The sequence below is a fragment of the Ammospiza nelsoni genome, chromosome 16 (assembly GCF_027579445.1).
Source record: "Ammospiza nelsoni isolate bAmmNel1 chromosome 16, bAmmNel1.pri, whole genome shotgun sequence".
Classification (NCBI taxonomy): domain Eukaryota; kingdom Metazoa; phylum Chordata; class Aves; order Passeriformes; family Passerellidae; genus Ammospiza; species Ammospiza nelsoni.
In genome coordinates, this window is record NC_080648.1 from 11,159,423 (window position 1) to 11,185,528 (window position 26,106).

Below are 26,106 nucleotides of genomic sequence, written 5' to 3' on the forward strand. Positions count from 1 at the left end.
TAAGCTTGTGAAGAGAGTCAGTAGCATATAGACAGCTCCAACTGACTCGAGTATTCAATTATCATTTGCACCTAGAGAAAATAAAACATTATCTTTCATTATCATCTCTGGAGATAGAGTATGAGTTTGCTCCTGGAAAAGTGTTAGAGATATTTTTTTCTTTTCTTTTCATTATTTGGAAGTGATCCAGCATTGGTGCTTTCATATTTTATTTCTAAAATGATAGTTATTAAACACACTGTATTATGATTTGTGAAAGATGAAATCCTTTGCCTTGGTCTTCACTGGTTTCTAATGAATGCCAGCTACAAAAAAACATCCCATGTCTTCTTTCTTTTCCATTTCCTGGGACAGTATCTTTAATAAGTAATAATATTGCAAAATATACTTTCCCAATAGCCTTCAACTTATCTTTGTTCTGTGCCTAGGGAGAATAGGCAATTTCTGTCATTACCTCTCTGCAGAGTTTTCCAGGGAAAGCAGATGCTTCAGTGTTCTGAGGACCTCCTACTACACCTGCAGGATTCAGAAAGAGAAAAAGCTCACAAATCTTGTGAACACTTAGTGATGTGATCGCTCTAATTACTGCAGTGTCTTGCTTACATTTTACTTTAACTCCAGCAGCAAAACTTGTCATGAAATAAACATTCTCTGTCACTGTGCTTTCTCCTTTCTAGGTCTTCACTCTGAAATTATTTTTTCCCTTAGTGAGGGCTTATGTTATCTCACACATCTGAATGAACACTCTCCTATACAATGTCATGCAGTTTTAAAATAAAGAACAGTTTTTACCTAGAGGCTCTTTTACAACCGTGTCAAATTTCAAAACTATGTTAAGTTTTGAAAAAAAGAAAACAAGAAAAATACATCCAAGGGCTAAAACATGCTGTGCATTTCATTGAAATCTCAATTATTTTCACTGTAATTTTTTTTGTCCTTCAAACCTAAAGGATTGTGCAGCTGATTTTTTTAAGGGGGTCATGGAAGGACGGTCACAACAGTTTTGATTTGGATTAGAAGAGTTTTCTACTACAGGCACAGTTCTGACCCAGATTGAATCATTAATCTGTAAATTTTTCAAGCAGCAGGTCTACTAGAAAAGAATAGTTTTGTAGAGATCTTGCTGAACATATTTCAAGTATTGAAGTTATGTCACTTCTGCAAGGAAATCTTTACAAACTTTTTATTAACACTGTTTGCATTCAAATTTAACATATTTTGTTCAGAATTAACATTCAGCCTGTCACTAATGCACATTGCAGCTTGTAACTTCAGATTCTCTTGCATTTTTGTCAATTTTTCTTCTGTTTCCCCTTTTTTTTCTCCTTTCACTGGCAAATATTTTGAGCCTTTCAATTTTTTTTTTGCTTACTAATATTAGTAAGAAATAATAGCTTCTGCTTCTTATTTTATTGCAACTGCTACTGTCAGCTTTATTATGACAATATCTAGGAAAATATTCTTTAATATATATGGGGAGTAAGAGTAGGGAATTTTGCTTCATTTATCTGGCCTCTAGCTTTAGTCACCATGCAATCCATCTTCTTTTATGAAACAAACCAAATAATTCTGATTAATTGGTTGTTACAATCAGTGATCTTCAACTGTAGAAAATTAATTAACCTTAGTAGTAAGACATAATGTGAGGTTTTTGTTCATTTGCGTAATGAGTTAAAAATTCAGGTGAACAGAGCTGGTTAAAAGAGATGAAAACATTAATGAAGACCCAAACCTGCTCCTCTAGTCTTGCATCCAGTCCCTTGCCTTGCAGTTCAGCAGACAGAAACACAGGAAACTTACACATGCTCTGCTTCTTCTTTCCTCTTTTTTATAAATTCTGAATTTGTACCTTATTGGCATTTAAATAGATGGTTCATGTTGAACAAAAAGGACACTTTATAGTTTTGTTGCATCAATTATTCTGTCCATTATTCATTGCCCTATGTTGTAATGTGTGTGCCATTATTCTGGGTAGCTTTAAATCTCTTTCAAGTCCCTTGACAGATTTTTGTGGTTTTAGCTACCCCAGTTTACCCTGAGCCCAGGACTGCCAAGCTGAATTACACCACGGTCATCCCTGCTTAGCACCTCATCCATAGTTAATTTCTTGAGCCTCTATGTTTTATCTGTGCATAAATGTTTCATTTGCAACAACACTTTATCTTAGCCCAGAAATCTGGGGGTTTTGCTAATTAGTACCTTCGTTAGTTCAGAAATTTTTGCTTCATTTTGAACCAGCTGCCTGCCTGTGTAACAGGTTCATAGTGCTTTTAGAAACTCCTATGGATGAATCACAATGAGAGGTTTTTCATTTCAGAAAGGGTTTCACCCAGCCCTGTGCAGCACACCAGAAATGTGAGTGCTGAAATGGAAACCCTGCCCTCCTCCCAGCCCAGGAGAGAGCTGCTCTGACACTGACACCTCAGGATCACCATCAGGATGAGATAAACTGCCTTGTCAGGAAATACAAGCTGAATTTTCAGTGCTGCAGATATTCAGTGTTTAGAGGGCCCTCTGCTAAATTCCAAAAGGTGGAAAAAAAATGAGGATCAGTAGAGCATGAATCTGAAGCACAGTTATCAATACAAAAAACAGCCTTACAGCTGCTATCATGCAACCCTCAGAGGAAGATTTAACCAGCCTCTGCCTTCCTTTAGATGGAAGGAAATGGGCTTATGAAGAAAGCATCCCAGTGCATGTTTTCAGCTCTGGAAAGAAAAAATTCATATTTTGTATTTTACCTTTGCAAATATGTTCTGCCCTCACCAAAAGTATTGCTTACTAATTAGCCCTAAATCCAAAAGTACATTTGTACCCTGAGTAATGTGCAGACAGAAAATAAAATAATAGATTGTAAACAAATGAAATGAGAGAATGATTGCTAAGATAATCTGAAAGAATTTTAGGAAGATATAGGACATAGCTAAAATCATGATTGCCTCTTGGGCATTGTGGAAAGCAGAAGGATAATGTGCTCTGGTTTGCAGCTGGGGAAGGGAGGATATGGTTAAAGAATAAATCCAAATAAATGTGACAGGGAAACAGCAGCTGAAAAAGGAAAAAGATGATGTGGGAAGAAATACAGGATATTTGGTCTTGACATAGTGAGCTTCTAATGTGGACAAGATGTTCCTGAGAGGAAATGGCAATAATAGTGCAAAGAGATGGAAGGATAAGCCAGAGAGGACTCCTATAAAGTTTCTCAGACTTCCAAGGACTCAAGTGTAGAAAGATGACTAAACTATTACAGGTAAAGCACCAAAATGACATTGAGATACAATTTAGAGAGAATATAACACTTAATATGATACATCCTAGCAGAGAGGAAAAGAACAGTCAGGAGTAGATGAAGAAATAACTGCTTCTCCTAGTGGCCTTATTTCTGAGGCTGAATAAAGCAGAAGAAAGTTTCAGAAGTAAGAGGGAAAAAGTGTGAGGAAAAGGAGACTGAGGGGGAGGATGTCAGGGCAAAGCAGTCAGGCTGAAAGATTAAAATCAAAATGTTTAAATACAGCAGTGAGTAAGAAAGGACACTGCAATTTTTTCACAATTTTATAAAATTTGTCCTTAAAATAGCTGACCAGATCTTGGGAAAATAGGGCTAGAGGAGAAAGTCAGCCAAGCCGGTCAGGCAGAAGATAGACCAGAGTCTGTAGGATTTGAGTAAACAAAAGTGTTTTTTGAAGAAATGCAACAACATTTGGGGGAAAATAATAGCATTAATTTACAGTGACAAAGAATTGGTGCAGTCCTTATGTTTCTACCACAGCAGCAGAGAAACTGTGGAAAGAATAAGAATGGAGTCCAAGGAATCAATGTGAGTACCTGAAGTGAAATTTGGGTGGCAAGAAGTGATGGAAAGCAAAGGGGCACATCTTGAGCCAACAACACCCGAAACTGATTCCTGTGTAATAACTCAGCAGCAAAGTATTTAATTTTTTTTTACAACCTGCTAAAGTCCCAGGTAATGTTATGCTTTCTATCTAAATATGCCGCTGATTGAGTCTTTCTTTTTTACACAGTAAAATCAAAAGTAAACTTTTGAGGAAGCAGCTATAAAATGCTGACAATATCAAAAGTATGAGTAGATACATTGCCTTTTAAGACCACCTTAATCTCTGTGGTAGAGGGGCCTCTGAAGCTACTTGGTGAAAGAATATGGGAAGAAGGGATGGTTTGTAAGGCACAGGTGCTGGGCTTTGAGATTCAAGGTCACAGCAAAGAGAGACCTTAAACACTCCGTGGAAGTACCTCATGAAATGTATATCTTGCAGTTTCTGCAAGTATGTCAATTGAACTCATCTTCAAATTTTACCCAAAGGTGTGTTTCACTGTGTGCTGTCCCTGCACTGGACCATGTGCATTCAGTTTGTGTCATAAATTAATGTGATTATGTAAATGCTGTCCATCAGTTGGGCCCTTCCTGAAGCTGTAGTCACCTTTCATTAAGACACAGCCTGATATAAGATGGGTTAATGCTCCTGATGGCCTCATTTGAGAAGCTGGGAATGGTATAGATATTATGAACTCCATCTCCAGCATCCAATAACCAGACAGACAGCACTGAATGTGTGAGAAATTCAGCAGAATGTTTAGACATTCATAGTACTGAGCTCTATAAATCAGCAGTGCTGAATAAGCAACAGGGGCATTAGCCTATTTAGATGCTAAAAAGGATGGGATTTTAAAATTACTCAGCTCCTTATAGTATTTATAACTGGTTTAGTTTGCATGCACTTCACTAACATTCATTTTATTCTGACATAGGAAACTGCATTCTGATTATTTCCCTGAACTTACCTTGAATAGTGGATTTTGACTACACTCTGGAGGTGGATTTGGGATTGATTTTTTTTTTAATTGTCTGTTGTTTGACAAGCCAATTCTGTTCAGAAATCACACATGAATTCTTAGGTAATCAATGCTAATTGTAAAAATCCTCAGCAGCTTAATCTGCTGTAGCTTTCTTGAGAATTTAATAAGCCTATCTCATAATAAAATGTGTCAGAAGGGGCAAATATTTTGCTAGCACAGCTTGTAACTGATTGTCTGAACCATGGCACCAAGTATTCAAGAACAGGAGTACTGTGTAGTCATTTTTAAACAGAAACATTTGATTTAGTGCCTGAAGGGCAAGAATTTTTACAATATTTTTAAAATTCATTTACTTTCCCATCCCCTACCAGCAAAATGTCAATTTTTTTTTCTGAGGATTGCATGTTATTTGCCTTAGGATAAGCAAAAGCAACATAATGAAGCAGAACACAGCTGAGCTGTCTGAGGATGCTTTGGGGGGGCAGCATTGATTTTTTTCCCTTGGAGTTGCAACGTGACAATAAGATTTCTGAACTTTTTTGCTTCAGAAAAAAAAACTCTCATACTTTGGGTAGTGGAGCCATTTGGAATGTAGAATTAAGGATTGTGTTGCACATGACAGAATAAATAAGGCTGGGTTATAAACTGAACTGAAGGACATGGAGCTGAGCAAGACCCCAGGGTGAGTCTGTCACCTCTTTCAGGCCATTCATTTGTTCCATCAGTTCCATTCTGCCAAACTGCTGAATGTCTGGGGAGACATCAGAGCTTTGATGGTGCTAAACTTCACAGACCTCTGCATTTGGCCAAGACTGAGGGTGGCTTGAAAGCTGTTCTACCCTCAGCTTCTGTGGGATTCATCAGTCAGGTTGGAGCTTTAAAATGTTATTAAATGCTGCCAAGAAATCTGCCTTGAATTTTAGCCTCACTAAGTAACCTGCACCTGTTTGCACAGCCATGGATATGCAGGGTTCAACACTGGAACTAGAAATATGAGCTGGAGCAGGGAACTGGTGGGAAATGACTGCTCTGCCAGGTTTGGTGAAAACAATTTTGAACCTGTCTAATTTCATGAAACAGTGCATAGAGAGGGAGGATCAGCTTTCCTCCCCAAACAACCTGACAGCTCAGATTAATCTCACACACCATCAGCAATTCAGCCTCCTTGGAGATCTTGGCGAGTTCTGCCAGCAGGAGGAGGCAGACCTGATCAACGCATTATTTTAATATCAGGGTAATCAGATCCTGGGCAGAGAAAAGCTTCCTTTATCCTTTCAAAATGTATTCTTTGGTAATAGGGGAAAAACCAATAAGTTGTCCTAGAAGGAAATAAAGAGGGCCAGTGCCAAAATAAAGGTAGTACTTGTGCTGCACCCTTCACCGTTATGTGGTTGGTGCCAAGTTCTTGCATCTCATCCAGCATATGAAATGCAGGACTCATCCTGCAAACTGATGAGTGGTGAATAAGGTTTCAGCTTTAATTACAAACTTCCTGCTATCTGCCCTCCTCCTTTGAAATTCAAGGCACTTCATTTTATTTTTACATAGTTTGGTGTCTGAGATTCCTTTTCATGTTAGTGGAAAAATAACGATGAAAAGGAAAATAATTCTCTTATAAAAATTCATGAGAACAGGCAGAGTTTAGAAGCTGTGTTATTTATTCAGGAGAGCACAATGACTTTTAAGAACACTGGGATTTTATGTTTGTGTGGATTTTTTGGTTTTGTTCTTTTGTTTTGTGTACATTGCCTGTTTTCATACCTGTGCAGCTGTTGAGCATATGTATTAGGTCTAAAAGTTGAAAATCATTTAGAATTCAGATTAAAAAATGAATTGCCTATAAGCACAACAATCTGTTAGCTAAGACTGTAAGTGGAACTTTCAAACACCATTTTTATGCATTGACTGCTCAAAAGCAGAAATCCTTACGCTTCTCCAATGGCCTTAATAAACAACCTTATCATTTTTAGTCTCCAGGAATAAGTAAAGCCAGAACTAACATCTCAGAAAGATACTTGTACTGAAACCCTGATACTGTGCAGAGCTGTCCTGGCAGTTTCAGAGTATCCATATTGAAATTACATATTATATCTGTTTAGACACAGACCTTGCTGCTTTCTGAGTAGCTTTGCTCAAGTGGTTGCATTTGGGGTTCCCTGACTGGTGTTGCAGGATCTCAGAAGTCACCTGCAGCAGCTGCCTCAACTCAATCAAACTCACTAGAGCTTTTCTGGTCTTCCAGGCCCTCAGAATCTGTGTCAGCTTTTCCAAGTCATTTCTTCCTTTAAAACACAGAGAAAGTAAAAAAATAACAAGATTCTTTCATCTTGCAGAACCAATAACCCTGAGGACCCTGGGTCCCTAGGCCCTTTGTTCTCTTTTCAAAGCTGGTTGCCAGCTGGACCTAGTGGGATCCATGCAGGAATCTTCAGGGCATTTTCCCTGCAAGATGTGTCAGGGGGTGTTCTTGCAAAACATACACTGTACAACATCTTTCAACCTTCCTTACATCCAGCTGACAGGTTCCTTCTGGAATGTTTTTCCCTCTTGCTTATTTCAAAATGTCTTCTTACTGTTGGTAAGAAGTGGAGGCTCAACTCTTCCTATTCCCTTGGAAATCCATGTTTTCATTTCACTGGAATGACACCCGGTACACTTTCTCTTCAGCACTTGAGATTTTTGCTTTAACTCTTCCCTAAATTTGTCATCTCTAACCCTGTCTTCTGAGTAACCAGTTGCTTTCTGGGAACACTTTGGACAGACTTAATTACTAATATAATCTCATCAATGTCATTGTTTGAAAGAATAGCTAGTAAGTACAGTATCCATTTGCTGTGGGGGCCAGTCTTGAATGAGTTCCATTCTGCCAGAAGGGTCCCCAGCCATCACCAAGCCCCATTAAAACCTTTGCACATCTACCAGTGAGCAGTGGTCTTGTTATTTCTTATGGCTCTTTTAAGCCAGATCTGCTGGGGAGAAGATATGAAGGCAGCAAGAGAAAGTAAAACCAGTTAGGTGAAGTTATTTCTTTGAATATTGAAATCAGGGAAAGTGGTACTTAGTACAGTGGGATGATGCTGACATGCAAGGCTGCATGTTGTTATTCTTTGTTTCTGAAAATGTAAAACCCAGGTGGAGAAATTGCTGTAATCATATGTCTGTTCTCATTTTACAGTGTTTGTATTAAATAAAGAGTCTGTATCAGATTCAATAGCATAGTACCTTTATTTTTCAAGGTAATATGTGTAGACTATTTTCTTCACAAATCTTGTCTGGTAGTGGCTCAAGGTACACACAGCTCTTGTGAAAAATATGAAAGGTTCTAGAAATGAGGCCAAGCTTTTAACTCTAGCAGAATACCAAAATGATACAGAGAGAAGAGAACACTGTCATTTATACTGGTAAATTTCAGGTTTGTCATTCTTTTCCTCGAGAACAAGAGAAACAACTTATGCAAAGGAAAGATAAAAACAGGCAGGCACTGCTGGCTTTATCTTCAGTGTGATAAGCTTCCTTCAGGGGGACATGAACAAACTATGCATGAGGCATGGAGAGGGTACAGACAGTACATTTTAAACTGTTCTCACTGTGAATTGTTCCAGCTTCAGGAAGCCATTCAAGTTTACTGTCAGAGCTCCTTCCAGCTTCTGGTACCTGCTCTGGTGCACTGAACTTTTCAATTCTGTTTTAATACAGCTTAAAATAGTTTTATGTGACTTAGGAATTTTTCTTTGCTTTAACATCCAAAAAGAAAGAAGGATGGATGGATGAAGTTAATCCTAATCTTGAGGAATATGTCTGTGAGAGCTATAATTGAATCTGCAGTACACAACTCACAGAGTCCAAAGACAGGTTTACCTGGAGAATCCTTGCAGTGGGTGGGCCCTCCTGTGGGTGCCTAACTCAAACCTGCCTTCCAGGGAAGAAATCTCTGGAAGAGACTGTTGGGAAGAGTTGGCCTTTCCTGCAACCAACCCAGCTAGGAGTGGCAACGTCAATAAAAGTTCAGTAACACCAGTTTACCCCATGAAATAATTTCGATTTGTCAAGTCCGTATTTTGTACATAAGGCCTGTTCTATCAAAAAAAAAAAAAAAAAAAATCCCAACCAGCTCAGTCCTGTTCAATAGGACCTGAAAAAAGTAGTTGTATGATTTTAAGCCCAGAAAACAAGATAGGTGTAAGTAATTTACAACGTGAATTGAGCCAAATTCTATGGTTGTGTAACATCACTGAAACACCAAGTTAAAGAACAAGAAGAGACAGTACCAATCTCACAATTTGTTTACCTGATACTTTCTGTCAGAAGACATTGTGTAACTTATTTGTTGGGGTTTTTGAGAAACTTTCTGCTCTTATTTGCAGCACACCTTTGAAAACTCACCTAACAAAAACTCCTTTGGGTAAAGTGTCTTTTTCTTGTCCAATAAAATTACTGAATAAGTTCTAAAGTCCCAAGGAGAAATTTCTATTTACTGTCTGCTTCATCCTAAAAGTTTTTCAGGACTTTCAAAACAGTAGCCTGCCAAAGGAGCCTGATTTATAATTGCATTAAACCCATCAATGCTTAATCTGCTAATTTACTGTATGTGCATTTGGGAGTAACTGATCTTGAAGCCAAATAACATACTCTCAATATTGTACATTTTCATCTTAATGAAAAGTCTGAACATGTGTTAAATATAAAATTAAATGTAAATAGACTGCAGATGTAAAGAAACAAAACATCTTTTTTTTCTCTGCAAGTGCATTTATTTTGGCTTTGCCAGAGGTTTTTCCATATATGTGTTTCTATACTGTTTCTGAAAACGTTACCAGAAAAATACAGAGATTCCCTAAATAGCTCAGCCTGTCATGCAATCAGGGGTTGGTCAGGAATTAAGGCTTTATATTTTTGGGTTTCATTGCTGGTTTTTTTTTTTTAATCTGAGTCAATTTAAGGTGTTTTGTTTGAGAAACTTTTGCTGACTCAAAAGCACAGTTCAAACTCCCCATCAGTGCCCAGAACTGACGCTCCCTGCCAGGCTGGATGGGGCCAGGTGCTTCCCATCCTTGGGGCTGCCAGCTGCACCCAGCTGGGCTGAGCTGGCTCCCCTGGGCACACCTGGAAGCCATAAAACCTTGAGTGGAGCCACTTTTCCTCAAGGTCCTTTTTGCATGGCTGGGGCTCTGTGCTTGGAACTGTGTGCTGATGTGCAGCTGTCTGTGCTCTGGCTGCCCCAAGCTGCCCTGCACCCTCCTGGCATCTGGCTGGTGGCATCTGCAGAGCCTCAGGCGCTGTCCCTGCTCCTGTGCAAGCCAAGCAGATGGCAGCTCCCAGGATTGTCACAGTGTGTGGTGAGCAGTGTGTCTGTGTAAAGAGTAATGAACTTCAGTCACTGTGCAACTGTGAATGCTTGAGACCACTGACGTTTCTTTATGTAACAAAATAAAAGAGGCTGAATACTGTAAAATTTACTAACTCCATAATTCTTTTTCCTTTTGGTGCATTGGTTCGCCAGTCTGCAAAACAAAAGCTGACATGGTTTGCCTGTAAGTCTTAATACTTGACCAAAACATTCATGTGTTCCAGCTTCTGAAAATAGTCGTGGATCCTTTCAACTCTGAATCTTAGAGCAGGATTAAAGTTGGTTGTCAGGAAAAAAAAGCCTAATTTGCTTTGGCCTGGCTTGCTCCTGACACATTCGTTCCAAACCAAGGTAATTAGCATAGCAGAGCATTCCCAGAGTATGTGAATATGCACTTCCATTGAGAGGGGATTTGCTGGCTGGCTGCTTATGGCAGCCAATGTTCTTGTCTAGGTTTTAATTTGTTTGTTTGTATGTTTGATGTGTTGTTAGGAGTTATAGGATTGAAAAGCTTCCAAAAGTCCTATCTAGCCTCTCAAAAATACTACTGCAGAAAAATACATGTTTGTGTTTGGAAAATTGATGTTCCTTTTACAAGATATGTTCTCAGCTGTGGTTTTGCTGGGGTACCTGGGTATCCAGTTAAAACTTTCAGCTGCTGGTCACTTGGCCAAGCTGAAAAAAATTACTTTGACTTATTTCAAATACAGTGGCACTTTGCACTCTCATTTTGGAAAAACTTGCAGCTTGAGAAGAATATATTAGGTTTTGAAAGCCAGATTGTTTCTTGCACAGAAATGGCTGCTGTGCTACCAGTTCCATGCACCTGCAGGAATGAGGGAGCTTCAGATTCCTTGCAGCATTCTCTGCCTCATTGCACACATTATATGAAGTCCTACTAAAATTGTTTAGTCTTTATTTCATATTAATGGAATGCTTTGGGATCTACTCCACTGTAAATTCTTGTTATAAAACATCACTCTTTCAGAGAATAAACTTCCCTTTATTATTAAAAGAAGATCCTGAAGACAACTGGGGGGGTTAGGAAGAGTAAATGTTTCCTTCAGTGTCTGCAGGCAGAACACAGCAAATGGGGCTCAGGTGAACCTGCTGAGGTCCCCAGCTGAGGGGACATGCCAGGCTTGGTGTTGTGTTCCAGACAGCTGCTCTGAGAACAGAGCTCAGGCCTAAGGCTGTGCATGTTCTTTATCATCTCTGTAAAGTGATGGAAAGGGCCACCAGGCTCAATGAGCTGCTGGAATGCTCGAAACAATCAAATTTAATTACTTTTTTCTTTCTTTTTTTTTTTTTAAGTGATGATGGGAGAATGAAAAACATCATCAGCTTCAGAGGAATTTTCCAGTAGGAATTGGCTTTGCAATATGAATCTTGAAGGGATCAAAGGATTAAATAAATTGAGAGCAAGGGAGTGTAAGGCCGTGCAGAGATGGACAAGCAGCCCTGTCCTGAGTGGACTTTTCTTTTAATGTGATAATGCAGAATATCTGATGTAGTGTGGTCCACAAATGCTGTACAATGTGTTTATACTTCCCTCTCAGATCCTGTGATTTTTTAGGCATCAGTCTAGCTAAGAACTGCAATATATTTAATTTTGATGAGGTGCTCGTTAGTTCACTCACTCCTCTCCATCCTCCACGCTTCGTGGCTGATGGCTTTGATGATGATGGCACTGAATCATACACTTCAAGTTTAGCATTTCTTGGCTGTTTTTCTATAACTAATCCTAAATGTTTTTCTTAACAATTTTATGTATAGCAAAGGAGCTATCTTTTGAAATTGTAGGAGTTAAAGTCAGTGAAAAATCTGCTTTAAGCTCTGACCTTCTGCAGACTCCAGAGGAAAGGCACAGCTCCTTTCATATTTGTCTCCTAACTGTGCCCATCAGTATCTACAGTACAACATTCAAACATATTTTTGACTCTGAGTTTGTGCATTTCTAGAAGTGTAGGGCTGTAAGTAAAGTAAATGAGGAAATTTTCCTGTCAAGCTGAAAAAAAAACTAAAAGTCATGCCTGTAATCCAAAGAGGTCAAGAAAATAAGATAATCATTACATTTTGATAACTAAGCATCAGATCCACAGAGCTGCTTCAGGGGGTTCAGAGCCAATAAACATCCTTACCCACAGCATTTAGCACCTGGTATATTGGTTCCTTTGTAGGCAGAATGCATCTGAAACATGGAGTGCTGCTCTCTGCATTAAGGAGACTTCTTCAAAATTACAAGGGAATTTAGTCTTAAATAGTTGGCTTCTATTTTCACAGTTTATTATATCATGATTGGATTCCTTTTGTGGACCCAATCTTCTTAATAGTACTATTCATCTCTGGCAAAGGTTAGACTTCAGTGAAATTAGGACTGAGATGAAAGAATAGAATTTATATTATTTAGCAGCTGGATGTGTCATTACATCAGAGTTGGTATTGTGTAGCAAATTGCAAGCTGCAGTGAAATTGCTTTAAAAAATATCTGTATATATTTTCCTAAAACTGTGATAAAGTCATTCAGCAGCAGCACATTGAAATGCATTTCTAGCTGAACTGTTATATCATATCTTTTTTCTTCCTGTGGTACAAGAACAGATGGCAGTTATTTTTCTTACCAGTCTCCAGCAAAGCTGCTGCAATGCTTTGCCTTCCCTTGTAAATGCTTTCAAGTGAAAGACAAGTACACACCACCAAAATGAAGCTGCATTGTAACACTGGATTGGGGTATCTAAAGCAAACTTTTCATCAGCTTGCAGCATTAGGCTGGTGATAATTACTTAATGTCCTATCAGTCAAGTAGTTCATTATGACAGGAAAATGAGCTGTTAGAGTCAATGGCACGTTTTGCAATAAGTTTTTGGAGCAGATGTCTTTCTTCATAGACATTTTTAATGCAATAATTGAGTATTCTATAACTTGAACACAAGTGCAGTCACTCCCCAGGGACACACATTGGTGGGTTTGGAGATGCTCCCTGTGACTTTATGGCATTCCTGGGGGACTGTGATTGATCTGAGAACCTCAGCTGATCATTCAGTAGCTGGTGTGTCAAAAGGGCTCCTGGCTGTATATTATATTCTTTATATTATAGCAATATACAGAATCACACACAAAAGTGTGATTCTGTATATTGCTATAAGCACAGTATAAATTGCAATGTTTTCTGAAGGATTTTGTTTTAAAATCATTGCTACCTTAGCACCAGTTTGGCAGCTCTGAGAAGGCTTGGTGAAAGTGTCTCTAAATACAACCTGGTATAATGTTGCCTGCATCACCAGAAATGATGTGTGGCTCAAGAAATGCTATATTCTGAAGTTAAATCATCTGTAGTTATAAATCTAAATTAAACCACCAAGTGCTGTAAATCTAGATCTGCCTACCAATTTGTGACTTTTTAGATTGCCTGCTGTAATATGCCATATTATAAAAGCATTGTTAGGAGCTGTATTTAATTGACTTGCTTTAAATTATGGTTTAGTAGACTTGGCAGCACTGGGTTAATGGTTGGACTCCATGATCTTAAAGGTCTTTTCAACTGAAATGATTCTAAATTAATGCTGTTCTGAAAATCTAGCTTTATTCAGAGAAGCTCTAATTCTTCCGTTTTATACAAACTACTCAAAAACCGTGGTGTGTCTTTATTTTACAGCCTTCGACAAAAGAAAGGCAACTTGGCCCAGAAGCACTGGGCTGGAGCAGCCAACGTGGCCAAGTGCAAACCCTGCCCTGTGGCACATGCCAGCGCTGTCTGCGGCTCCGACGGGCACACCTACAGCAGCCAGGTAAGGACACACCTACAGAACACACCTACAGCAGCCAGGTAAGGACACACCCACAGCACACACCCACAGAACACACCTACAGCAGCCAGGTAAGGACACACCTACAGCAGCCAGGTAAGGACACACCTACAGCACACACCTACAGCAGCCAGGTAAGGACACACCCACAGCACACACCCACAGCAGCCAGGTGGGCTCACACCCACAGCACACACCTACAGCAGCCAGGTAAGGACACACCTACAACACACACCTACAGCAGTCAGGTGAGGTGACACACACCCACAGCACACACCCACAGCAGCCAGGTAAGGCCATACCTACAGCACACACCTACAGCAGCCAGGTAAGGACACACCTACAACACATACCTACAGCAGTCATGTGAGGTGACACACACCTACAGCACACACCTACAGCAGCCAGGTGAGCTCACACCTACAGCAGCCAGGTGAGGACACACACTCACAGCATCCAGGTAAGGTGACACACCCACAGCACACAGGTGAACTCTGCCTGGGGTCACACCCACAGCACCCAGGTGAGCTCTGCCTGCAGCCCCAGCTCCTGAGCAGCACTCAGCTGGGATGTGGGGTGAAGGTGAAATGCCTCTTGCTGTTAGGCAGTATTGAATTACACTCTTTGTTACCCTAGGAATGTTTTTTCATGTAAAAAGTGCTAATAAATGTAGGCTTTTCCATATTTGACAAACAGCAAATCAGAATGCCAAATTGCAATCTTGTGACTTTCTTGATTCATGTTTCTCTAAATAGCCTGTTCTCTTAATGAAGTAGAACAATTTTAATATTGATGATGCAACTGAAAAAGAAATATCATTTGATGAGATTGGCTTGTTTAGACAAGAGGATTTGGGGATAGTTTGTTTGGGGTTTTTTTAAGACTTGGTCTCCAAATCATAAAGTAACTTAGCAGAATCATTCTTCAGTGATAGATTTATTTTTAATTGTCTCTTTTTTCCTAGACTGCATGGGTAACATATTACAATTCATTTAGCCTGTGGCTTTAATAGGCCTGTGTGCCAGATGCAGCATATATGGTACCATAAAAAAATTCCCATAACCCAGTGGGGATAAATTGACTCATTGTTATACTGAAAATACGATCACCTTAGGGCTTGACTCAATAAAAGAAAATGTCTTCACAGCCATTCAGCATTCCAGATCTCCCATTAGCAAATAAAGCCTTCCATGCCTTGGACACATGTCCCAAAAGCAGCACTTCAGGCACTGGAAAGCATTTTTTAGGGAATACCCTTAAGGTTCTCTTAAATTCATGCATACAAACTAATGTTTAACAGCCAGTAAAACTACCTTTTAAAATCCAAAAATAGCCTTCTCCAAAAAAAAAAAAAAAAGCCAAAAAACTCAACAAACAAACAGGAAAATAAAGCTATCAGGAAAAAAAATTTCTTTGGTGTGTTGTGACAGCTACATTATTTTCTCAGCTGGGCATTTTGAATTCTCCACTTATTAATGGACACAAATATTAAAATGCTGCCATGCCTTGGTAATTTCAGCTTCTCTCCTGTTCTGGCTGAAGGATTTGCATGGCCAGAAGGAGCAAATGAGAGCAGAAACTCTCATCTGTGCACACAGACTGCAGGAAAAATGGCCACATTTTGCCTGTTAAACAAGTTATTCTTTAATTCTCTCTAGGAGTGTGTATTGCAGTAATTTAGTTTTGGTATTTATGGTTAAGGTGGGATCATTTTAAAAACAACTTTTTCTGTCTGAACTCTTGAGTCCATAAGACATTCTGTAGTAAAGAGATTTCATTTCATGTTCTGTCAATCTATGCACTCATTTCTGTGCATCTCACCTGCCTCTCTCACTGTATAAACACACTGTACCTGCCTCTCTGTTAGCTCCAAAAGGGATTTTGGCCTACTCTGTTTCTCACCATAAGATCTAAGTGGTTTTCATCAACATACTGCCAATGTTATAAATTCACTGAGCTTTTGTCATTATGATATAAGCCTGACAGCTACAATGAAGACATGAAACATTTCCTGGTGCTGACATGTTTGACTGTCAGAGACACCTCCCTGAAGTTGCCTGTTTGGGTTTCGGGTTTTTTTCAAAGGAGATTTTTTAAAGATTTATTCTGAAACAGCTTAGTTTCATCTTTATTTATTGTATGTTTTACAATCAATTGCTCCCGTTGTAGCAAAATTCAATTTTTTATTTTTTTTTTTTTTAGAAGATTAATTTTAGTAAATGAGCTGAAAATACTTCGGGGAGAGAATTAAAATAAAATAGTGTATGTTAGTGTCCCAACATATAATATTAGTCTATAATATAATAATAATAATAATATAGTATGTAATAATAGTATGTATTAGTGTTTGTGATCAGGAATGATCATGAGTATCTAGTATCTTTTACAAAAATAACATACTGCTTCCCTCAAACTCACTGTTAGAATTCACCAGACTATGTGATCCCTTTTTCTTGCCTTCAAGTCACTAAAATCAAAGTTTTCTCCGTAATTTTCTTTCCCATGCCAGTGCTGTTAGCAGGAATTATTTCTGGCCCTGCAGTGCTGCCATGTTCTAGCACTGACTGTGAGAAGGCACCCAGGGGGACAGGAGTGTGGGCACTGCTTTGTGCAGGGATGTGTTTGCTGGTCCTGGCTCTGCATCTCTAAATGGGCAGTGATGAGCTGGGAAAAGGGGCAGGTTCCTGCTGAGCTTGTGAACAAAACTTGGAGAGAGGCCACAAAGTTTTGGGGGGAAAAAAATCTTCTGAAAGTGCACATTGGGCTTTTCCTGCTGCTGGCAGCCAGGTGGGACAGGCAGACACAGCTGCAGGTGGGTCTGGGCTCTCCTGCAGGTACAGCTCAGGTGGGAAAAGGGATTTGGGCTCCTGGCCTGGCAGGGCAGCATCAAAGTGTTTCAGTGATGACCTGGGGCTGCCATCCTACAGCAGCAATGGACCTTCCCATACTTTTTAATCTGAGGATAAAAAATGAATGAAAAGGAAAAGATACGACACAAGTATGACTGGGTGATTAAATGCAGGTGAAACTTGGGTGTCAAAAAATGCCCAGTAATTCACATCAAGAAAATGCACATGTACTAAATATACATCTCACAAGCTCTCATTTAGCCATTTGATCCTGGAATAATTCCAGCTATTTCTCAGGAAATGTAGTAGACCTAGAGGCAAGAATTTCTTGGCAAAATTGGGGAAAGTCAACCAAATCAATAATGCAAGGGTTATAGGGGAAAAAATAACAAAAGATAAACTAAACCTCAATTTTTGAGCTTACTGGTCGATGTAGACAGAAGTTCAGGATGTTTAACTCAGCCTTGTTGAATTCCACCAAAGACATGGAAGCCTTCAGCCCCACAATTAATTTATTGAGGGCTAGTCAAAGGAATCCTGTCTTTTTAATCTTCCATTGGAAAATATTCAGAGGTGTTGATTTCTAGCACAAAGACAAATGATAGAATGCTAAAAATCATAAAAATGCCATGCCCACATCTTGTGCTACAATGATTTAAGTGTCACCTAAACTATAGGAGACACAAGGTAATGAGAACTTTGATGGCTCTAAAGTTGATTTAGCTTCCTGTTTGGGAGTTGTACTGCTTAAAAAATCTCACCAGCTTTTAGGCATTAAACCTTTCTGGGTTTTTTTCTGAAATCTTGAGAACTTGATCTGGATTTCTTCATCTGCTATCCGTAAGTGCTAAAACGAAAATTGATAAGACCCCTCATTAGGCTGTGTGGTTGGGTTTTTTATTATTCTAGTTCTGTTTTCCAGATGAAAAACTAATTCTTCCAAGCAATGGAATTCTTCAGTTGCACCAATAATTCAGCACTTCTGCATGACAAAATTTGAACACAGATGTGGTCTGTATGTACTCAGTCCCTGTACACTGTTTACAGCAACTGAAAAAGTAGTGGTTTTTGAACTTGCAGAATTTGCTTGTCTTTCTGGAAAACTTGATAAATGATCACTCTTCCCTGTGGGCTTTGAACTCTAAGAAGCTTAGGTTTATCAAAGATTGCACTGATTTTTTTTTCTAGTTACTGCTTGAAATGCAGGTATTTTAACATGTACTCCATCTCGCACATAATAACTTTGTACAAAGAAGTTTCCTGGGTGTAACAGCTTCATTTAATATTGTGACAATACAAAGCACTTCCATAGGTTATTACAGGCAGATTTTCAAAGCTCTTGAAAGTACTAATGAATTAAGCTTATGAGGTACGTAAGCCCTGTAAAGAGCTCAATGTAATTAGTTAATGTTTTTGTCAGCAACACATTAAGAAGAATAACTTTGAAGATGTCAGTTTTACAGGAACTTTAATTAAGCTTGTTAATAAAGCAATTACATGAACATGACGATGACTGTACTTAACTAGTCAGAAAATGAAAATTAGGATCATCTTAAATTACAAAACATACCACCTCAATGACTAATGGTCCCTTCAAAGATGGAAAGGTACATTGGCATAATTATTATGTTTCTAATTAGGTACATTGTTGTTCTGCAAATTTTAATTAAATCATTGTGAACTAATTTAGTCCATAATCATGTCTCTTTCTGTTTGAAAATGTAAAAATCGTGTCCTGTTGTCATAACATTAGGTAATAAATTTGATATTAAGGGATGTACAAGAAAAAAAATTTCCAACAATCGTGAAACAGAAGAAAAAAATAACGACCAAAATAATGAGCCACTATTAGTTAAATGTGTGCAAAGTGAAGGCTGCTGCATTTAATTAGGAGGGGTCTGTATGCAGAAACACAATTAGCAAAGACTTGTTAAAGTGTCTAACTGTTGAGCATTTAGTGCCATGTGGTTTGGTTTTCCATAATCAATCTATTGGCTGCACTGCCTGTCCTGGAGCCCTGGGGTGCTGCTCCTCAGCTGTGGTTTACACAGCCTTTCCTCTCTGTCATTTGTCTGAGGGATTGCTTGGCCTCTTCTGATGGAAAACAAGATACTCAAAGACTCAGCAAGCCTTAACACTTCTTGTGTGCCCACTTAAATAAGGGTTAGGTTAAATTCTCTGCTAACTTTTAGCTTTGGTCTGGTTTTGTAAGTGAAAGCTAAGGAATAAGAGAGGAGGTGGGGGAGAGGAAAGTGAGATGTAACAGGATATGATTAAAGAATTCCAGGGCAAGAAAATCAAGTCATCCTTATGCATCTGCTCCCTGTATACATTTTAAAGATTGTTGGTGGGAGGTACAAGAATAAATTATTCTTTCATATATCTCTTTGTGAAAATTGATAGATTTTATGGGATGTGAACCATTCTGAATGAACTTTCTACAGGAAAAAGATTTTGCAGCATTTTAACTACTTCCTTATTCTAGCAGCAGATTTTCAGCATTATCCCTGTTTGATAATAGGGATATTTGACTCCATGTGTTGTTTGATTCCATGTGTTGCAGGGGAGTTCCTAACTGCAGCAATACCTCTGACATGAGGCTTTTAGCACTGCTGACTTTATTCTCCCAAATGGGAGACTCAGAGGACTGTGGGAGAGCTGGAGCTGGCCTGGTGTTGAGCACCTTTGTGTATCCCCTCCTTTGACTGTGGCACATCTGGCTCCTGCATTCCCACAGGCAGATGTTCCCTCAGCCTGTGCTCTGGGCCTGTGAGACTTGAGTTGTGTAATCCAAAAGCTGTGTGAAGCTGTTATTGCATAATCAACTCCTAAATAATAAATTTTGTCTCTCAGAAGGCAAAACAGGCAGAGTTCTGTGCTGTACATCCAGGGCTGCACAGTTTTATTTGGCTTGAAGCATGAGATGAGCAATGTTTTTTGATCAAGTGCTGTGTATCCTAAAGACATCCTGTTGTTCATATGGTGTTCTTCTCTGCATGGTCTCTAGAAATGAGCAGAAAATTGGGAACAAGGTAGATCTGTATTTCTCTGTACCTTGTAATCCATGTCAGTGTCTTAAGGTAGTTAACTGTAAAGGGCATTTTTGCATATGCTTGAAGAATGGCATTTCTCTTTTGGTAAATTAATATGCTTTAGAAATGGTTTTCTGCCTCTTACAGTCTTGCCAGTGATGCCTCATGAGAGTGTCTTGGCCACAAATTAACAATCCAGGACAAAGATCTGTGCTTCCCCCTGACTGGGGTAACCTTTGTTAAATTCTGAGGGAGCTGGGAAATAGCACTTTTGAACTCTGCTCACATAATCATTCAGTTCTGCAAATTCCTGAGCTTCCTTTCAAATCCCATTTAGTTCTGTGTTGAAGTGAAGAAGCTTTTGCTTTTCAGTGGTGTCAGATAGTAAATTCAAAACCCCAAACAATGCTCTACCAATTTTACATCCTAACCAGGAAAAAAATAGCCCTGCATAACCACTCATCTGTGCACTGCAGCTGCTTCTGTGACAGCTCCCCAGCTAAAGCCCATGAATATATACATGTTTGCAAGGATTTTTACCTGACATAGTATGAATTGTGAGAACAGCCAGAACAGAGGCTTCTGCAGTGACTCAACAGATAGAGGGGGAAAGCAGGGAGCTCTGGGCAATTTTTACAGAGTAAGGGCTGCTTTGTCATATTGCCAGGTTTGAGATTCTGTGAATTAATGAGAAATTGCTGTGGCCCAGGACATGATGTTCCTTCAGGGACTGGTTGTTGCTATCCCCTTAGTCTTTGGAGGAGTCTTCATGAAAGCAGCTTTGCAAAAACAGATTGGGGGAGGAAAGTAAAGAAAAGAAAAAATGAACAAAGAAAGGAAAAACAACAAAAAAGGCATTTTTAATTCCCTGAATGAACCTCTTACAAACATACAGATTCTTTTTGTTGGAAACTAGCTACTTAAAGCTCTGTTAAAGCCACTGGTCAGTGTGGGAAGGAGATGGGGATTGCTTTGGTCCTGCTGGAGCCTGGTGATCTCTCTGCTCTTGCATAAAGGCAAGACAGAGAAAGACTGGAGATATTCTGGGAATAGATTAAAATGGATCACAACCTGGTTTTGTTTTTCCTTGCTATAATATTTATTAAGAGAGATCACTTAAAATTTTCACTGCTTTAATTTGTGCTGGGGTCAGTGAGCAAAAAGGCCCTGACAGAACTCAAAATTTATGCAAAGTTGTGTGCCAAAGTTTTAGCAACTATGAGCTAAACAGGCTGATCTAATTGGGGTATGCTGATGTTTATCTCCTTTCTCTAACCTTGCCTAGCAGGGAAAAGATATTTTTAGTTTGTTTTTCCATATTCTAACGTTTCTCAGTCCACAACAATTTAGCCTTGCACAGACTGGGTTCTTTGTGATTAACATATTGTGTCACTTTCTAAATCCATATTTTCTCTTTAATTCCTGAATCTGTTATTTTGCCATATTAAGGCTTGTCAGAGTTGAATGTTTTAATTATCAAGTCAAGCCTAAAGACTCTGGAGAAGATTATGATTAAATGCCTCTGTTAGGTGGGTTGCTGCAAGTGGTAACTCTTCCTTCATATTATTTTGGTGACTTCACTATAGAGAAAAACTGCTCTGAGCTCCCTAAAAAATCCTTCTCAATATACAGCTGCAGTAGTGATGTATAAATACCATGCTGGGAAAGGCAGAATGAGAACCTATGCAGAATAAAACAACCTTCAGGTTTCCAGCCCACAGCCCCCATCACTGAGGCACAGGCAGAGGTGAAGCTTCAGGAACACAAGGCTGCTTCTCTCACATCCGACTCCCCTGAATTCTGTACAAGCCCATTTTCCCAAATGGCTTTGAAAATACTCAGGGCTCTCTAAAGCAACTGAGTGTGCTCATGTTATAGTGCTGCAGAAGTGCAGGATTTTGGCCTGGTTGTTTTGAGTTTCACCAGTGCTCACACAGCACAATAAACTCTAAATAAATTGTAAAAGAAGAAATCTACTCTTTTGGCAGTTTTATGGTTTTTTGTATTGTGTTCATTTAGATTGACCAGATTTCATTGATAGGATTCATTTAAATTTATCTTCCTTAAATAGATTAGATTCATGCTTACCCACCAAGTGTATCTAGAACCTGCTGCATGATGATGCAGCTCCTCATATTTTCAAATCAGTTGTTACAAAAACACTAAAAAAAAAAAGAGGAATGGACTGGGAAGATGTGTGTGGGGCTGAGTTATACATATCTAAAATATCTTGACCAAGGTATCCACCAACAACAATAATTTGGGGTTTTGTTATGGCAATTTCTAGCATTCTAAAATAATCTTAATACAGATTTATGTTTCCTTCTGGTTTTGGTGTTTTGTGGGGTTTTCATTCCTTTCAAGGGAGAGAAATTGCACATTCCCTTTTTTTATATGCAAGGGTTAATGCTGGAGAAGGGCAGCTTCTTGCAGAGAGCTTGGTCCCCATGCTTTTCTGATTTCCCCACATGTGTTTTATTCAGAAGGATGAAATAATGTTTAGAATGTTGCTGATTTTCCCCCTTCCTGTTTATGAACTTCTGCAGTGTTGAGGACAATGTTTTTATTTAGGCACCCAGGTAGGTGCTGCCAATAATTAGAAGTCTGAATATGTAACATTCCTGCTGCTGGCTGCTCATTATTCAAAAAAAACCCAGAAAAACAGGGGGTTTCTAGGGAATGTGTTTAAATATATGTGCTGAAGTCTTACTGAATTAAATAAGAATGAATCCTGTTAGCATCTTGAAAAATGCAGTTCTGTGCCTGTTTTAGGCTGGAAGATGTAGGCCTGTCAGCTGTATTTTACACAGTAAATGAACATCTTGTTTAGAACATAATTTCTCTAGATTTTCCAAAAGTGCATGATTTTTTCCTGGTGTTTGTTATTATGTGGCTGATTTTTTGGGGGGGCAGGGGGAGGTATATTTTTAATTCTTATTAAAACATTTCATTAGATTTCTAAGAAGTATTTTTGGATGAAACATAGCAGCAGCAATGACTGCTTGGGCACATTACACCAAAGCAAGGAGCACTAGATGTTAAAATAAAAGCAGAACTTGGAGCTTTTTCTTTCCACATGTATGGAAGGAGCCAGCACTGAGTGACAGAAGGCAATGTCCTTATTAATAAGCCTCTGCATTAAAATTACAGCAGGAGCACAGGGAGAAAGAAGCAGCAGTGAGTTGACTGTGACTTGTGTACTTGGAGTTACTGTGTCAGTAATGATGGATGGAGCAAACAATAAAATTTGACCTGTCAGGTTGTGCTTCTGAGGCTAGAAGCCTTAAGGCATTTGTAATTGGCTTCAGCCAGTATGTTAATGTAGGTGGTTTGGAAAATCAGATTATTTGAGTGATACAGCTGGTTTGCATTTTTAGCATTCAAAAGAAAAGCCTAGAAACTCAAAGGGACTGAAGTCATAATGCTTGTTCTTTGTGAGCTGCCCTGTATAACAGAGCAGGCAGAGGAGTAGTTTTCAGATGAGATGTTCACAGTGTGTAGAATATGAGTTATTTTAAATGATTTTGTGGGGCATAATTCTTAAACAGTGTGTGGGAGGTGCAATGCACATAGTTTCCATTACACACATAAATCTCATTATTATCTTCTTCATATTCTACATTATGCTCAAATGTGCCCCTGTAGTATAACAGGACTAGAAAACACTTCTTGGGGTTGACATTACTCAGTGATTTGTCAGTGTGGCATGAGGTGCTTAACTGAACACATTCCTCATAGCTGAAAAAATCTGTGCTGTGTAAATCCACAACTAAAGTGGCTTTTAAATAGCTGTGCACAAAGTAATTCTATCATATTAAATATGTTCAGTTGGTGTTAGAAAGAGATCACATTGATATTATACACATAATATTGAGGAGATATTGTGATAGTTGTTGCAAGTAGAATGATGTGCATATTTTCCAGTGAAAGCATTTTATAGCATAATGTCAGTCTGAGATCCCAGAGTTTTCATCAAAATCAGTATCCTGAACTTTCACTGAATCTAAGGCATAATTCAGAGAGAAATGTCTCTTCACCCTCAAAATAGTTGTACCCTGGGCTGGAAATCCGCTGAGAGCCTGCCCAATGATAACTTGCATGTTGACAGTTCTTCCTGAGGAGATAGGGAGTGGCTTTGGGGAGGTTGGGGGTGATGAGCTATGTGTGTGTTTGTTTGGTTTGGTTTTGTTAGAGTGAAGTGGTGGAGGTGGGACAGAGTGCTCCAAACCATGCGAACATGGAGTCATCCAGATTACCTTTTGGTAGTGCTGTAAGCATTGGGCCATTTCCAGAGGGTTTTGTCTTATCCTTCAAGGGCTGTTCAAATCCCCTTCCCCATTTCCCCCTCCCTATACCTCATGTACTCTGCTCTAAAGTGTTTATTCCTTCCAAGGAGAGGAAATGTCAGGAGAGGTTTGACTGACCTGAGAGCATTGCAGAGGATGTCAAAGGTGGTTTTGGACTGGTGGTATTAGGAGAGGATCTGTGGGAAGGAGAAAAAACAATGCTGAGAATATTATAGGGGAAAGGAAAGACATCAGGATTCATTTCTATGAATCCATAGAAAAATTGGACTCCATTTCACTGTTTGCAGAAAACCTTGAACAAACTGGGCCTGTGCCCAGTCACTGGCAATTAGATGATACAAGTGGAATTTTTTGATTCACTGAGGGTTTACTTCCCAGAGGTAGTACTACACAAAACAGAATCAGAGAGCTCAACTAGTTGCATTCCCTTCATCCAGGATATTTTCCTCATAATTAGAGGAGAGCAGAGAAGAGAATTTAAAATACATGTAGTCATACTTTTTAATTTTTGTTTCCACATGCTCTGGATTGTTCTCCAGTGACCTATACTCTTATTTTCCCATTTTAATGTGTTACAGATAGAAATAAGTATGTAAGGAGAAATAATGTTGCATGTTTTAATGTGATCCTTGTAGTTTGATGTAATGTAATCTTAGTACAAGCAGTTCCTGCTGCAAATATACTTTTATAATTTTTCCTAGGAGAAAAAAGTATATGTTTTGTTACATGTGTTTGAGAGTGGCAGATATTTTCTTATTAATGGAAGTTATGCCTTCATTGTTCTTACCTTTTCAAAGTGAGAAAAGAAAGTGAAGTGGGTCAGGGTCATTTTGGGTCTAGCTGGCTGTACTCCCTTTTTCTTGCAGGAGGTCTTGATGGAAAGCTAGGGAAATAAAGGAGAGATGGAAGTTTCCAAGTTCAGGTTTCAGCAGTGCTGGTTGTGAGATCTCAGTATGAATTTCTGCAGCTGGCTAGAGCAGATATATCAAAAGAGTTATGGTAACCCGCACTGTCTGATAAAAAACCCCAACTTTTTAAAAACTACTGAGATGCTGGAAAGAAAGTACCAAAATGTCTTTTAAAGAGAAGTTTCTTTAGGCAGCACAGGCAGGGTCAGGAGCCTTTGGAAAGTTCAGCAGTTGAATGGGGATGGGGGTGGCTTTCTTCAGTGAGTGACGTAGGCACAGCCCTGGTTCATCTGCATTGCATGATGAGAATGAGCTGTAAAATGTAAGATATTATTAATAGAATAGCAGAGGCTTTCAGAGGGGAGATGGCAAAGTTATTCAAGCTGTCTCTTCCAATTCCTGTATAGGTTAGAAAAGACAGGAAACCCTCATAGGATGCAGCTCTAATCTGGATTTCTGCCCAGCCTGGCAGAGTTAACCCTGCAGGACCTCTGCAAATAGTTCTCGTGTCCTGGGGCAGTACATGGCAGCAGCACACAAATTCTCCCTGCTGGATTGTCTCTCCTGCAAATTATATCCACCCCTGCCTGAGCTCTTGGGGGTGAGCTGAAACTGTTAATGGGGCTCAGTCAGCAGGGGAATATTTTTGTCCTATTCTTGCATATCTGTCTGCAGCTGTGCACCACACATGGTTCTTGAAAATTTGCCTGCAGTCTTAATATTTTATGTTGAGACTCAGAATTCCTTTTTGTGCACACATGTAATCACACCAGGTAATGCATCTTGTCTGCCACCATGTACTATTTGGTTTTAGGTGACTCTTTGGGGTTTCTTTTTTCTCTTTTGTACACAGGCTAACTGAAGTGTTGGGTTAGTCCCAGCTGACTGGAGAGGAGGAATCTGGCTATTTTCAGTAAGTCAGTAGCTGTCCTTCTCCTAGCTGTGGTAAAGCACATCTTTCTCACACCTCCCTGGCTTAGAATGACACAGCATAATGTCTGTAAAAACCTGGTTTGGCTGTAAATGTACTGGAGGAGCTCTC

General features: G+C 39.2%; 1 protein-coding gene across 1 annotated transcript in view; it reads left to right on the forward strand.

Annotated features, from left to right (window-relative positions):
- The window catches only part of SPOCK1 (SPARC (osteonectin), cwcv and kazal like domains proteoglycan 1), a 265,054-nt gene that overhangs the window by 164,134 nt on the left and 74,814 nt on the right, over positions 1–26,106 (forward strand). Inside the window, exon 5 of the mRNA XM_059483545.1 lies at positions 13,818–13,950. Coding sequence (XP_059339528.1) covers positions 13,818–13,950 — 133 coding nt within the window. The remainder of the gene's footprint in view (positions 1–13,817; positions 13,951–26,106) is intronic.